At 44.2% G+C, this 14,711-nt stretch overlaps 1 protein-coding gene across 7 annotated transcripts in view; it reads left to right on the top strand.

Moving 5' to 3' along the window:
* znf462 (zinc finger protein 462) overlaps positions 1 to 9,912 on the top strand; it is a 109,493-nt gene extending 99,581 nt beyond the window's left edge. For all 7 annotated transcript variants that reach the window (XM_085991954.1, XM_085991943.1, XM_085991933.1 and 4 more), the window contains 3 exons: positions 5,212 to 5,338; positions 7,260 to 7,383; positions 7,507 to 9,912. In XM_085991954.1, the coding sequence (XP_085848080.1) occupies positions 5,212 to 5,338; positions 7,260 to 7,383; positions 7,507 to 7,744 (489 nt within the window). In that variant the 3' untranslated portion in view covers positions 7,745 to 9,912. The remainder of the gene's footprint in view (positions 1 to 5,211; positions 5,339 to 7,259; positions 7,384 to 7,506) is intronic.
* Positions 9,913 to 14,711: the final 4,799 nt, after the last annotated feature.

Here is a 14,711-nt window from a genome sequence, read left to right as displayed (position 1 = left end):
CATGTGCTGGCCATCCCTTCACCGTTAAATCATAGACTCGTGAGAGAGTCGGGTCATTTCTCGTTTCCTTTTCAATGGTAGAATTTGTTGCTGGTAGACATTCTACTATGGTTGAGTGGAACATCTCCACTGGGTCCACTGTAGGTGCCTCTTCTACCGTTGGCAACGGTAGGCGCGATAAACCGTCAGCATTCCCATGCTGTTTTGATCCTTTGTATTCTATGTCATATTGGTGTGCCCCTAGGAAAAGGGACCACCTCTGTAGCCTTTGCGCTGTCATAATGGGAACGCCCTTTTTAGGGTTGAATATGGAGACGAGGAGTTGATGGTCAATCAACAAGGTAAATTTTTGTCCGTGTAGGTAATGGTTGAATTTCTTCACTCCCCATACCAGGCTGAGTGCTTCCCTGTCGATCTGGGCATAGTTACGCTCAGCTAAGTTCAATGAGCGTGACGCAAAAGCTATTGGCCGCTCCGAGCCATCAGGGAATCTATGCGATAACACCGCTCCTACGCCGTAAGGGGATGCATCGCACGCCAGTCTGATTGGCAGTGATGGGTTGTAATGAGCCAACACTTCCTTGGACGTGATCAAGCCTTTGCATTTATGGAATGCACGTTTACAGTCTTCGCTCCATTTCCAAATTACTCCTGTTTGTAGCAGTTCGTTAAGAGGGTGCAGAAGAGTTGACAAGTTCGGTAAAAATTTATGATAGTAATTTATCAATCCCAGGAACGACCTTAATTGTGAGACATTTTCAGGTGCTGGGGCTTTTATGACCGCTTCAATTTTTTCAGGTGACTTATGCAACCCTTCCTCGTTAATTATGTGGCCACAATATGATATTTGTTTCTGGAAAAATTCGCACTTGGGGCGATTTGCTCGTAGGCCCCATTCTCTCAGCCTAGTGAGCACCTGCTCCAAATTGGCAAGGTGCTTGTTGTCGTTTTCTCCTGTTACAAGGATGTCGTCTAGGTAGCATTGAGTCCCCGGAATCCCTTGGAGGACTTGCTCCATAGCTCTTTGCCAGATAGCTGGAGCTGATGCTACTCCGAAAACCAGTCGATTGTACTGCTACAGGCCTTTGTGTGTGTTTATCGTGAGATACTTTTTAGAGGCCTCTTCAACCTCCATCTGTAGATATGCCTGTGCCAAGTCAATTTTGGTGAAACGTTTCACTCCGGACAGTGAGGCGAAAATATCTTCTATCCTCGGAAGAGGATACTGTACCGTGTGAAGGACCGGGTTTGCGGTCACCTTGAAGTCCCCACAGATGCGAATTGTTCTCTGTTCTTCAGATTTATCATTATTCAACGTTTTCTTCATGACTGGGACGATGGGTGTTGCCCACTCGCTCCAATCTATCTTGGATAACACGCCTGCCTTTTCCAAATTCTCCAGCTCTGCCTCGACTGCTGGACGAATTGCGTATGGCACCGGCCTTGCCTTAAAAAACTTGGGAATTGCTGTATCTTTCACTTTTATTGAGGCGGTGACGCCTTTCAAGGTTCCTAGTTCCTGTTGAAACACTTCTTTGGCGTTGGCCAAGATGTCTTTTAATCATTCAGGTATGACGTCATCATCATTTTTTTTCTTACTGGTCACCGTCAGTGCCTGAATGGAGTGCCAGTCTAAACGTATCTTCCTGATCCATTCACGTCCCAACAGCGGTGGACCACCATCTTGCAGAACGTATAAATACAACTTCTGTATTTCCTTGCCGTTGTATACAACAGGCACCCTTATTTTCCCTCTGGGGTATACTTTCTGCCTTGTATATGTTTTCAAGATAATGGATGTGTCTTTCAAAGGTATATGCGGAAATAGTCGCTCGTAATCCCGTCGACTTATGACGGTCAGAGCTGATCCTGTATCTAGCTCCATTTTAACTGGGGACCCCGCTATCGTGAGGGTAACCCAAATGGTCTGGTAATCTTCTTTGGCAATTACATTATGTAATTTGAGACAGCTTAGTCTCTTGTTTCCGGAGTCGCTATCGCTCTTCTGGTCTTCGGAGCTACTGTCCGTCATCATTTGTACCTTTCTGTACTTTTCCTTATTGATTTTTTTTTCTGTCAGTGGGTTTTTTTGTTTCCAGACTGGCATACACGTGCAATGTGTCCCATCTTTCCGTATTGCCTGCATGCTTTGTCCTTGAACCAGCAGTCCCTCTGGTCATGGGTGGATCTGCCGCAGCGATAACATCTCTCAACCCTGTGTCATTTCATGGGTGCCGAAGTCCTGTGGCTTTTGCTGTATCTCTGCAGCTCTTCTTGCTGCTGCTTCGTATGATACAGCCACACTGAAAGCCTTGTCCAGTGTTAAATCTTTCTCAGAAAGTAGCCTTTTCTGTGTTCCTTCACTTAGGAGACCGCAGACGAATTTGTCTCGAAGAGTATCTGCCAGTCCTGCCCCGAATTGGCAGTGCTTTGATAGCTTCCTTAATTCGGTGAGGTAATCAGCATTACTTTCATTCTTGTGCTGATTCCTTTTAAAGAATTTGAATCATTCCGCTATCAGCAGCGGTGTTGGGTTTAAGTGCTCCTGTAGGGTATCAACAATCTGCTTAAAATTCTTGTCCATCGGTTTGGCTGGAGTGATTAAGTTTCGTAACAGCCCGTATGTCCTTGCGCCCATTAGCTTTAGAAGTACCGATGCCTTTTTATCATCCTCTATTTCATTCGCTGTGCAATATACCTCCACTCTTTCCACATATGTGGTCCAATCCTCCACATCACTATCGAAAGCAGTAATATTGCCAGTCTTAGGCATCCTGAAAAAAAATGGCGCCTCCCGCGATTTCCTTTCTTCCCTGCCGAGAAAAAATGGCGCCTCCCGCGCTTTCCCGCCGCTGCCGCTGCTGACGACGCTGTTCTCCACGGTTTTTATTTATACAGATATTTTTAATAGTTGGAGACTCGTTCCCGCCGGACTCTCTGGGACTTTTCCCTCCCTCTGCTTGGTCCGAACGCCGACCTGCTTTGCAGCGCTGGCCATCTCCCGAGTGCTCCACCCTCCGTCTTTGTTTGCCTCCGCCTTCGCTGCTCGGCCCCGCTGCAGAGCCAGCCGATCGAGCCCCAGCCCGCCGCCCAGGAAGGATTATTGCAGTACCTGCCACCAGCCCGGCTAGCTGGTGAAACCACAGTTTTTTCTTTTTTTTCTTTTTCTTCGACCTTCGTTTGAAGAATCGATCTCCTTGAGGTGCTGCCTAATTGCAGGTAAGTCCGTTTCCAATTCGTCGCCACTGTTGTATCTGTGTGTTAATGGAGACACGGAATGCAGGAGTTGGTTTACAGGTGTTTACTGAACAAAGTCTGGAGGTGAACTAAAAGATACAAGACATTATACAGGCTTATATAGCCCGAGTGGCCATTACCGGCATTACAGTACACAGGGGCTCTTAAAGGCACATACACCACAATTGTGGTGGTCTAGCAGCTAGTGAGCACATAACTTGTGATCTTCACACTTGATATTGGTGCAGCGTGAAAGACTTTGCTGATGCCAAATGCAGGGATTGGCATTTCTTACACTTTGGAAGCCTTGAGCACATAATCCAGGCTGGTTGACACTCCCAGTGCAGTACTGAGGGAGTGCTGTAATATCGGAGGTGCCGTCTTTCAGATGGTACGTTAAACCGAGGCCCCATCTGCCCTTTCAAGTGGACGTAAAAGATCTCATGGTCATTATTTCAAAGAAGAACAGGGAGTTCTCCCCGGTGTCCTAGCCAATATTTATCCCTCAACCAACATCACTAAAAACAGATGATCTGGTAATTATCACATTGCTGTTTGTGGGACCCTGCTGTGTGCAAATTGGTTGCTGCGTTTCCTATATTACAACAGTGACTACACTTCAAGAAGTACTTCATTGGCTGTGAAGTGCTTTGGGACGTCCTATGGTTGTGAAAGGTGCTGTATAAATGCAAGTTCTTATCAAATCAAATCAAATCAACTTTTATTGTCATTGTTAGTGCACAAGTGCAGTACAACGAAATGTAGGCTTGCGGCTCCCGAGAGTGTACATTTAGATTAAGACATTTAAACATTCAACATACATTTGGCTTGTAATACATTAACATAAGCATAAGCAGCACGGTGGCATAGTGGTTAGCACTGTTGCCTCACAGCGCCAGAGACCCGGGTTCGAATCCGGCCTTGGCTGACTGTCTGTGTGGAGTTTGCACATTCTCCCCGTGTTTGCGTGGGTTTCCTCCGGGTGCTCCGGTTTCCTCCCACAGTCCAAAGATGTGCGGGTTAGGTTGATTGGCTATGATAAATTGACCCTTAGTGTTAGGGGGATTAAATACATGGGGTTACAGGGATAGGGTGGGATATGTGTTGGTGTAGGGGTTACGGGGATCGGGTGGGATATGTGTCGGTGCAGGCTCGATGGGCCGAAATGGCCTCTATCTGCATTGTGGGGTTTCTGTGATTCTGTGAACCATAATAAAGTGCATTGGCAGATGTGCAGGCTTTAGAGTTTATTTGTGGAGTTCAGTAGGATGACAGCCCTGGGAAAGAAGCTGTTCCTAAATCTGGTCGTACGGGTGCGAATGCATCTGTAGCATCTCCCAGATGGCAGGAGGGCGAACAGACTGTGGCTGGGGTGGGTAGGGTCTTTGATGATGGACCGTGACCTTCGTAAACAGCGTTTCTGGTATATGTGCTCTATGGTCGGTAGCCGGGTGCTGGTAATGCGTTGGGCAGTTTTGACTACCCGCTGCGGGGCTTTCCGGTCATAGTAGCTACAACTGCCATACCATACTGTGATACAGTTTGTCAGGATGCTCTCTATTGTGCAGCGGTAAAAGTTAGAGAGGATCAGGGGTGACGGGTTACATCCCTTCAGCCTCCTTAGGAAATATAGGCGCTGCTGGGCCTTCTTCACCAGAGGTATTGAGGGACCAGGAGAGGTCTTCTGTGATGTGGACTCCGAGGAACTTAAAGCTGTCCACCCTTTCCACCACAACTTATATCTGTAATGCTGGTGACTATTGATTATTGAAGGAAGTTTGAGTTTTAAAAAGCTTAAATTGTATGCCAGATAGGATTAAATGAAGTAGAGTAGGAGGAGGCTCGTGTGGCGCATGAACACCAGCATAGACCACTTGGGCAGAATGGCCTGTTTCTGTGCTGTAAATTCTGTGCAATTAATTGAATGTTCAACATTCTTTCTCCTCTTTCCCACCCACCTCCCCTCAATTTCAGGTGGTTCGCAACTTTGAATTGGTTGGTCGAGTCAACTTGGACCAATTGGACTCTAAAGACAAAGAATGGTTCAGCAGTGAAGAGGAGGCCAGAGAGGAAGAAAAGGGCAACATTGTTGAACAAAGAGGTTCGTATTTTGAAAAGTGTTTGTAAAAAAAAAAAAAAAATTATTATCCCTTTGTTCTTGTCTTGTGTTGCGTTCATTTTTAACGCATTGCATACGAAGTGAGGTAGAGACAGATTTGGACATTTTTTAGAATATCATAAGGTGCCTAGCGGCCAACAGAAGGTGCGTATTTTTGGGCAGAGTGTCTATTGACACCACTGTGTCAGCCAATGAGTTGGCGGCGAGGCAGGACTTGCGGATGGTCTCGCAGCAAACAGTCTAATTACTTAGCAACAAAGTCTATTTACAGAGTCTCTACGAACTGCTCCAAATAGAACTCGTGCGGAAAATCAATCCCAGTCACTTCCAGCAGTAATTGACGAGGGAATTAGCCAATCATCTCTATTCTGACCAGGAATTGTGGCGTCACTATGTAGCCATTTTTGGGTCACCGGTATCACAGATTGCGGTTAATGAGATTCTGCCTGTGCGCTCGAAGTTCAGCACTGTTCACAACGCGGTGCACCACGACATTGGATCTGGAAGCTGGACTAAACTAAATTGTACATTAATCTGTGAAGCTAATTGCATTTTTCACTCCCAAAGCTGCAAAACGTAAGTAGATCTTGCTACAAGCTTTCATTTACTAATTTTGAAATATTGGGGCATGGTTTCATTTCAGAATGAGCATTCAGTGACCAGAGTTTTAGTGTATTTTTTCCCCCCCTGAGATTATTGAAGGGTACAGGTCCGATATCAGATCACTGTTAATGCCAGCTCTTTTACCAAACTGCTATGGAGCACATAACAGTGGCCCCTTTCTTAGCAAGCGAGTTCTTTAAGTGTCAGCTGTGGCTCAGTGGGTAGCACTCTTACCTGTGAGTCAGAAAGTCTTGGGTTCAAGTTCCACTCCAGGGACTAAAGTACATAATCCAGGCTGACACTCTTTCGGATGAGACGTTAAATCGAGGTGCCGTCTGCTCTCTCGGGTGGACGTAAAAGATCCTATGGCCACTATTTCGAAGAAGAGCAGGGGAGTTCTTCTCCCCCCCCCCCCACCCAATGTCCTGGCCAATATTTATCCCTCAACCAACATCAAGAAAACAGATTATCTGTTTGTGGCAGCTTGCTGTGCTCAAATTGGCTGCTGTGTTTCCTACATTACAACAATGATTACACTTCAAAAAGTACTTCATTGGCTGTAAAGGGCTTTGGGACATCCTGAGGTTGTAAAATTCGCTATATAAATGCAAGTCTTTCTCTTTTTTTCTTACTCTTTGTTTTTCATTTTTTTCCTTTCTCTCTATTTTTCTCCCTCTTTATTTCTTCGTACTTTTGTTAACATTTCCTTGCGGAACATGACTTGGATCAAGAACTGAGCAGAACTGGGGCTTCAAGCCCACATCCCATTGAGTAGCAACCAAGTATATTTTAATGTTTGAGAAAGATTTGTTGACCTGTCTTTGGCTTAAAAAAAAAACCCAAATGGGTTATGTGCAAACAATACGTACAATGACAGACAGGTAAAGACACTCTACTCCATCCAGCCTGCCTCTCACAATTGGGATACCTTGTGGATCACAATATGTACACTGCACCCCACCCAATAACCATGTGATATCACGGGAGAGGCTAAAACCCCAGGCGAATTGTTGGGGTGAGAGGAAACCTGGGAAATTGCTCTCCGACCCATCTAGGCGATTGAAACTAGTCCAGGAGATCACTCTGGCCCTGAATTCCCTGCAGTATCTACCTTTTGTAAGAGGTGATGTTTGCCTCAGCCAAAAACCGGTCCAGCTTCTTTATTAACATTGTTTTGTCTCTATTATATTATTATAACTCCTCGCTTTAACCGTGTTACGATCTTAGTGCAATATGTGTAACATTCCAATTCTTTTTAAATCCGATTGAGTTACTAGTTCTGAAACTAATTATATTGCAGGTATTGAAACATGTCCAGGAAGTGGGACTCGTATTTACAATGAGAAAAGATTCCCTTGCGAGTTCTGTGGCCGTACATTTGCCCGTGGTTTCGATTGGGAGCGTCACATTCAGAGGCATAGCATGTAAGGGCATTTTTAACAAACTATTCGAGGGATGTTTGATTTAAGTAAACACAAGTATTGAATAGTTATCTACTTCTCCTGCAATGTTTTTTTAATTATTATTTTGTATTTTTTTAAAAACAGGGCTCTAAGTGAGAGCAACCATCAAAAACATGAAAACAGTCCAGCATCGGAAAATGCCAGTGAAGAGAATAACACTACACCTTCAAGAGTGGAAGAGCAACTAGATTCTGCTGACAACTTGGAAACAGACGTCGCTTACCAGGACATGCCATCCTGCCCAATCCCTGTAGCATTAATAAAGGAAAACTCCCAGGATCTAGATACTGAGACCAAAAATAAAGAGTCTGAGCTATGTTAGTATACTTGAAGCATTGTACAAGTTCCTTCTCCCCTCCCAAACCTGCCCACCCCATGTTCTCCACTCCTCGTCTAGCCCTTCAGTACCTCATCCAAGTGTCTGTTCTTCATGTGTGAGGCTGAGCGGTAAGCATTGGCCGACGATTGGACGCACAGCTGAGCCCAGACCTGCCATCAATACCGTCACACGCAAGGGCACTGGAACATGATCGAGAGCCGGAACCCGTGCCAATTTTTACCTCTCCCTGGTCTGAGGCTAATTGTAGAACCTCCTACTGCCACCTAGAAGGGATTAAACTTTTTGGACACTTCTGGGCTGTGTTGCTCTGGGTCATGTATCATGTGGTGTGTTTACCTACTGAGCCATCTGGGGAGCCCTCTCCCCACTCCTCTCTACTTTCCTCTCCTCTCCCTCCCATCTTGCCGTCCTCTTCCTCCTCGTCCCCACTCTTATCCCCTCTCCTCTCCCTCCCCTCTCCTATTGTTTCCTGTGTTCAAATGAATTGTGTAAGAATACTGGGGACTGCCTCATCAATCTAGTGAGTTGTGTTTTTTTTAAACTTAGTATGGTCTTGTGGGAATGTCATTACTTCACTGTAGCGATTGTGACATTCATTGAAGTAATGTTTCATATTGCTCTTTTCTATTAAAAAAAATATTGAACGTGTGCATTGAAAACCAAAAAAACCCCAAAATTTTTACTTTGATCCAGCTGTCAATCCGTTGATGCATATCCAATGGGTCCTGGGAATCGATCAAGCAACCTCTGATTCAGTGAAATGTTATGATGGGACATATTTTGCAAGCTACTATATTGTAGCCTACAACTGATTGAGTTCAAGGCACTTGGTTGGTTTACATCCAAAGGACCATTTTTAACCTGTTATTTTAACTCTCGATTGGTTCTATGTTGCAGGCTGTAACAGCTCTAGGCCCCACCCACCCAGTTATAGTTTATAACATATACCTCAGGAAGAGTTAAAGGAAGTGGAAACATCACCTGTATAGTCTACTCTTTCTGCTCACGTAAAAAGATAGGAACAGATCTACAGGCGTCTGTTAGAACTGGTGTTAACAGTGGATTGACGGAGGCATTTCTGAATCTTGAATGAAGGACCAGATTGGACTCAGTTGCTATAATTGGCAGACATTGAGCCCAGGTCACTTGTAGCACCAACGTCGTTTTTTTTTTGTGTGTAATACAGTACTGAACAAAGCTTACCATACTAAAGAAAGTACTTTGTTTTCTTGCACTAATGCATCTGGTAAAATGGTTTTTATCATCTATTATTTAAAAAAAACTTGTTTGTATAGCAGATATGGTCCTAACGATTACTGTTAATGTAGGATAAGTTGGCGCAAAAGGTGATCATAATTTGCAGTACCTCAGCATTAATCTTTACTGAATGTTCATTCTGTACCAGTCATACCTGTTCAAAAACTGTGTAGATTTTTTTTTCCCTGCACATCTGTATTGAGATGTGCGTTACAACGTTGTAGTGAGACTACTTTACATGAATAAAAAATTCCATAGGTTAGATTTTTGCCAAGTTTACATTTTATTGTACTCTTGTTTTATATAAACACTTTAATTAAATCACTATATGGGTTGTCAAAACCCGTTGCTCGTTAAATGACTTTTTTTAGCACACTTGTTTAGGTCTCAGTTTGGATCCAGATGTTTGCATTATCAAATGAAATATTATTGTGATCAAGGTATTTTTGAAATGATGCTTTCAAAGAACAGCAAGTACCTGTTCCTTGGAGCAATTCATTAACATCACCTATTTTCATGTTGAAAACGGGGCAAAATGGGAGCAGTTTCTGTGAGAGACAGGGATACTGCAGATTACCATGTATATTGTGTTCTTTCTTTTGTCTACATTGTAGTTTAGGAAGCTCCTTTTAAATATTTTTGTTATCTAAAATACTTTTAAAGTTGACTGTTTAGGACATGCGTTGGAAGTCTGTTGTAATTTTAAACCAACTGTAAGGGTTGAGGAAATGAACTCTGTAAACATTACCAAAATTGATTGGCCTTCCTCTGTATTTTGATAGTGCGGCTTCTAAACGATGCTGCTGTAGTTTCTAGAATGATCTGTAAATACTGTACTTCCTGGTATTTTGTTTTGCTGACTTGATAAATAAAAAGTGATGACTCCTTTTTAATTTTGTAACTTTCTTGGGAGATTTGTTTTTCCTATTAAGTTCTACACTAACAAGCCAACCAACTAATTGTAGTGCTATAGCAAAATACTGCGGATGCTGGAAATCCGAAATAACAACAGAAAATGTTGGAAAAACTCAGCAGGCCAGGCAACATCCATGGAGAGAGAAACCGAGAACATTTCAGGTCGAAACCCTTTGTCAGGACTGAAAAAACACAGGAAATGAAACAGATTAAAAGGCCAGTTTGGGGGCTGGGAAATGGGGATGAAAGAACAAAAGAGAAGTGAAGAGACATTAAGAGGTATTCAAAACGAGATGAGATGGTGATAGGACTAGTAAAGAGACAAAAGAAATTCTCCCAGTTTCTCCATCTCCGCCGCATCTGCTCCGACGATGCCACCTTCCACACCAGTGCTTCCGACATGTCTTCCTTTTTACTCAACCAAGGATTCCCCTCTACCGGGGTTGACACGGCCCTCGACCGTGCCCGTTCTATCTCCCGCACTTCTGCCCTCACCCCTGCCCCCTTCCTCCCGGAATCACGATAGCCTCCACATTCATCGGATCATCCTCTGCCATTTCCACCACCCCCCAACGTGATCCCACCACCAAACGCATCTTCCCCTCCCCTTTCAGCATTCCGTAGGGACCGCTCGCTCCGAGACACCCTAGTCCACTCTATCACCCCCAGCACCCCTTTGCCCGGCACCTTCCCGTGCAAGTGCAGGAGATGCAACACTTTCTTTTATACCTTCCCACTGTCCAGGGCCCCAAACACCCCTTCCAGGTGAAACAGCGATTTACTTGTACTTCTTGCAATCTAGTATACTGTATTCGCTGCTCATGATGTGGTCTCCTCTACATTGGGGAGACCAAACGCAGATTGGGTGACCGCTTTGCGGAACACCTCTCTTCAGTCCGTAAGGGTGACCCCCGAGCTTTCCGGTCGCCTGTCATTTTAATTCACCGCCCCATTCCCACTCAGACCTCACCGTACTCGGCCTCTTGCATTGTTCCACGGAAGCCCAGCATAAGCTCGAGGAACAGCACCTCATCTTCCGATTAGGCACTTTACAGCCTTCCAGACTCAATATCGAGTTCAACAATTTCAGATCATAACCTCGGCCCCTATTACATTTTTATATATATTTTTTATCCACACCTTTGTTTTGTGCCCTTCCCCCTTTTCTCTCCCACATGGCAGCTGTCTCTCATTCTGCCAGCGCATTTCACACCTAACCTAGAGCCGTCTTTTGTCTCTACTAGTCCTATCACCATCTCGTCTCGTTTTGAATACCTCTTAATGTCTCTTCACTTGTTCTTTCATCCCCATTTCCCAGCCCCCAAACTGGCCTTTTAACCTGTTTCATTTCCTGTTTTTTCAGTCCTGACGAAGGGTTTCAACCTGAAATGTTGTCTCTATTTCTCTCTCCACGGATGTTGCCTGGCCTGCTGAATTTTTCCAGCATTTTCTGTTATAACTAATTGTAGTGCTTCAGCACAAAAGCAAAATACTGCAGATGCTGGAAATCTGAAATAAAAACAGGAAACGCTGGAAATATTCAGCAAGTCAGGCAGCATCTGTGGAAAGAGAAAGAGTTAACATTTCGGGTCGATGACCTTTCGTCAGAACTAGAAAAAGTTAAGAGATGTAACAGATTTTAAGCAAGTACAGAGGCAGGGGATGGGAGGAAACAACAAAAGGGAAGGTGGAAGGCAGGGGAGTAAATGACAAAAGGGATCAGTAAAGAAACAAAAGATGAGTCTAGAGGAGGTGTAAATGGGAATAGTGGAATGATCAACAGCTGACATCTGAAAAAATGGGGGCTGAGGTTATGGTTTGAAATTGTTGCATTCAATGTTGAGTCCAGAAGGTTGGAAAGTGCCTAATTGAAAGATGAAGTGCTGTACCTCGCGCTTCTGTTGAGCTTCATTGGAACAGTATAAGAGGCTGAGACCAGAGTGGCAGTGGAGTGGAGACTTAAAGTGACAGGCAACCAGAAGCTCGAGGTCATGCTTGTGGACTGAATGGAGGTGTTCCGCAAAGCGGTCACCCAATCTGCGTTTGATCTCCCCAATGTAGAGGAGACCGCTGTCAGTACTTAACTGTTAGTAATCACACATGCAATGTAAAGGTCATCTAAATTTAGCACCTTGCCAGAAGCAGGCTGTTGGTACTAAGAAGTAGAGTCCTTGTTTTAGCTGTTGGAAGGTAGCTCAGCGGTAGTGTGCTTTCATCATTTACACGTGGCCTTCGCCTTGAGACCTGAGGTAACTGTCCCAGCATAGCAACAGTGTATGATGAATTCTCCAGAAAAGAGGAGGCTGAGGGGTGACCTAATTAGTCTTTAAGATTATGAAAGGGTTTGATAGGGTAGATATAAAGCGGATGTTTCCACTTGTGGGGCTGTCCAAAACTAGGGACCATGATATGATAGTCACTAATAAATCCAATAGGGAATTCAGGAGAAATGTTTTTACCCAGCGAGTGGTGAGAATGTAGAATTCACTACCACATGGAGTAGTTGGGGCAAATAGCATAGCTACTTTTAAGGGGAAACTAGATATGAGGGAGAAAGGAACAGAAGGATATGGTGCTGGGGTGAGATGAAGTACGGGGGGAGGAGGCTCGAGTGGAGCATAAACACCATCATAGACCAGTTGTACCAACTGGCCTCTTTCTGTGCTGTAAATTCTATATAATTCTCAGCTTCTGCTTCCACCTTCCCTTTAGTCTCAAAATATTTGTTGAAAGTGGTCTGGACAGGTGTAAATACAAAAATGGGTGAATGCAATCAGTAGACATAATAATGTAAAAAAGTAAATTGGAAACTGCTTCAAAATATCCATGATCTACTTTTGTGGGAAGGGATGTGAAGTTTAATACAAGCTGTTGAGTTGCTGTGGTCTTGTTTGCGTTTGGTTGCTTGGAGGTTGCAAGTTGACCACTGGTGGTCAGTGCAATTTAGTTGGGAGCACGCTAGCCTCTGAGTTAGAAGATTGTGCACACCAGGACTTGGGAGTCTTGTTAAGTCCGTGAATGATTTAGACACGGACTAGCAGGAGTGAAAACAAACACATCTTTACTGGTGAAAGGCAATAACGAAACTAACACAACAGAGGCTCTCTAGCGCCTTTTATACAGGGGTGGTCACTGCCGGTACTGCAGTCTGAGACCAGTTATTCTCTTAAAGGTACATACACAACAATTCCTCCCCTTTTAGATAAACAGTACATAACATTCATTTAACAACTAAATGATAACGAATTACAATCACAATTACTGTTACTAGATACAGTGGTTAAGTTTAAGCAATTATAAGTTCAGTCTTTGAGGAGGCTTCCTGATTCTGTCTGGATAACGCCTCTTTGGGGTAACAGGTTCTTCTGGCAATGTTGAGTCGGAATCAATGTCGCTGTTTGGTTCATCTGCTTCCAATATTACCGGTTCTGCGGTAGCTGCAATTGGAACGTCGATTTCATTACCAGGTGTATCAGATCGTGGTGTGGAGTTGACTAATTCCAGTGACTCTAGAATCTGGTCAGCATAGCGTCTTACAATGCTCTCCCCAACGTCCACGGTATACATGAGAGGTCCTTGTCATGTACAAATCGTTCCTGGCTGCCATTTCTCAGTGCGGTAGTCCCGGGCCAAAACTGGTTGACCTATCTTAAAACTCCTGGTCGGCCTTTCATTCATATTCTGAAACTGCCTGTTCTCCACATCTCTTCGGACGTTTGGCTTAACCAAATCCAAGTGGCATCGTAGTCTTCGATTGAAGAACATCATGGCTGGAGTTTGGTTGGTAACCGCATGTGTCGCATTCCGGTAGGCAAACAAGAAGTTGTCCACCTTGTGTTGTAGGGGTAAATCTTCATTACACATTGCCTTGATAGCCTTCTTGAATGTTTGGACAAACCTCTCGGCCAATCCATTAGTGGCTGGATGATATGGGGCAGATGTGTAATGCTTAACACAATTGTTTTTTAAGAACATCCGGAACTCTTCAGACACAAACTGTGGTCCATTGTCAGAGCAAATCTGTTCAGGCAGCCCATTCCTGGCGAATATGGTTCGTAAAACTGTGATAGTTTTTTCCGTGGTGGTTGAGGACATTTTTATTATCTCTGGCCACTTTGAATGTGCATCCACCGCAATTAAAAACATTGAGTCCATGAAGGGACCAGCAAAATCAATGTGCACCCTTTGCCATGGAGATGAGGGCCACTCCCATGGATGCAGAGGAGCTTGTGGTGGGGCGTTTTGGACCTTCTGGCATCCTGCACAGCTCTTGGTCATCTCTTCGATTTCTCTATTGATTCCCGGCCACCACACAAACGCTCTGGCTAAGCTCTTCATTTTTACAATTCACAATTCACAATTCAAATCGCTTTATTGGCATGATAAGTTACATCTTATGTTGCCAAAGCATCAAAATACATTTATGGTTGAGCACATAAACGCAGTTCTATTCATACAGTGTATAAACAGGTATATCCCTGAGTGTATAAATATACATTCGTATTGTTTATATATATATTCATTTCTTAGTTTACTGGTTTACCCCACCCAGATGACCCTCATGAAGCTCATTGAGCACTATATCCGTCAACTTAGGTGGAATTACTACTCTGGATCCACACATCAAGGTTCCTCTGCACACTGACAGCTGTTCTCTTCTCGGCGAGAATGCTGGCAGCAGTGGTTCGCCATGTGCTGGCCATCCCTTCACCGTTAAATCGTAGACCCGTGATAGTGTCGGGTCATTCCGTGTTTCCTTTTCTATGTTTGCATTCGT

Source organism: Somniosus microcephalus, chromosome 1, assembly GCF_052327205.1.
Source record: "Somniosus microcephalus isolate GS21.2 chromosome 1, FLI_Smic_1.0, whole genome shotgun sequence".
NCBI classification, from domain to species: Eukaryota; Metazoa; Chordata; class Chondrichthyes; order Squaliformes; family Somniosidae; genus Somniosus; species Somniosus microcephalus.
Note: the sequence above shows the minus strand (reverse complement) of the source record. Positions and strands in the feature narration are given on the sequence as shown.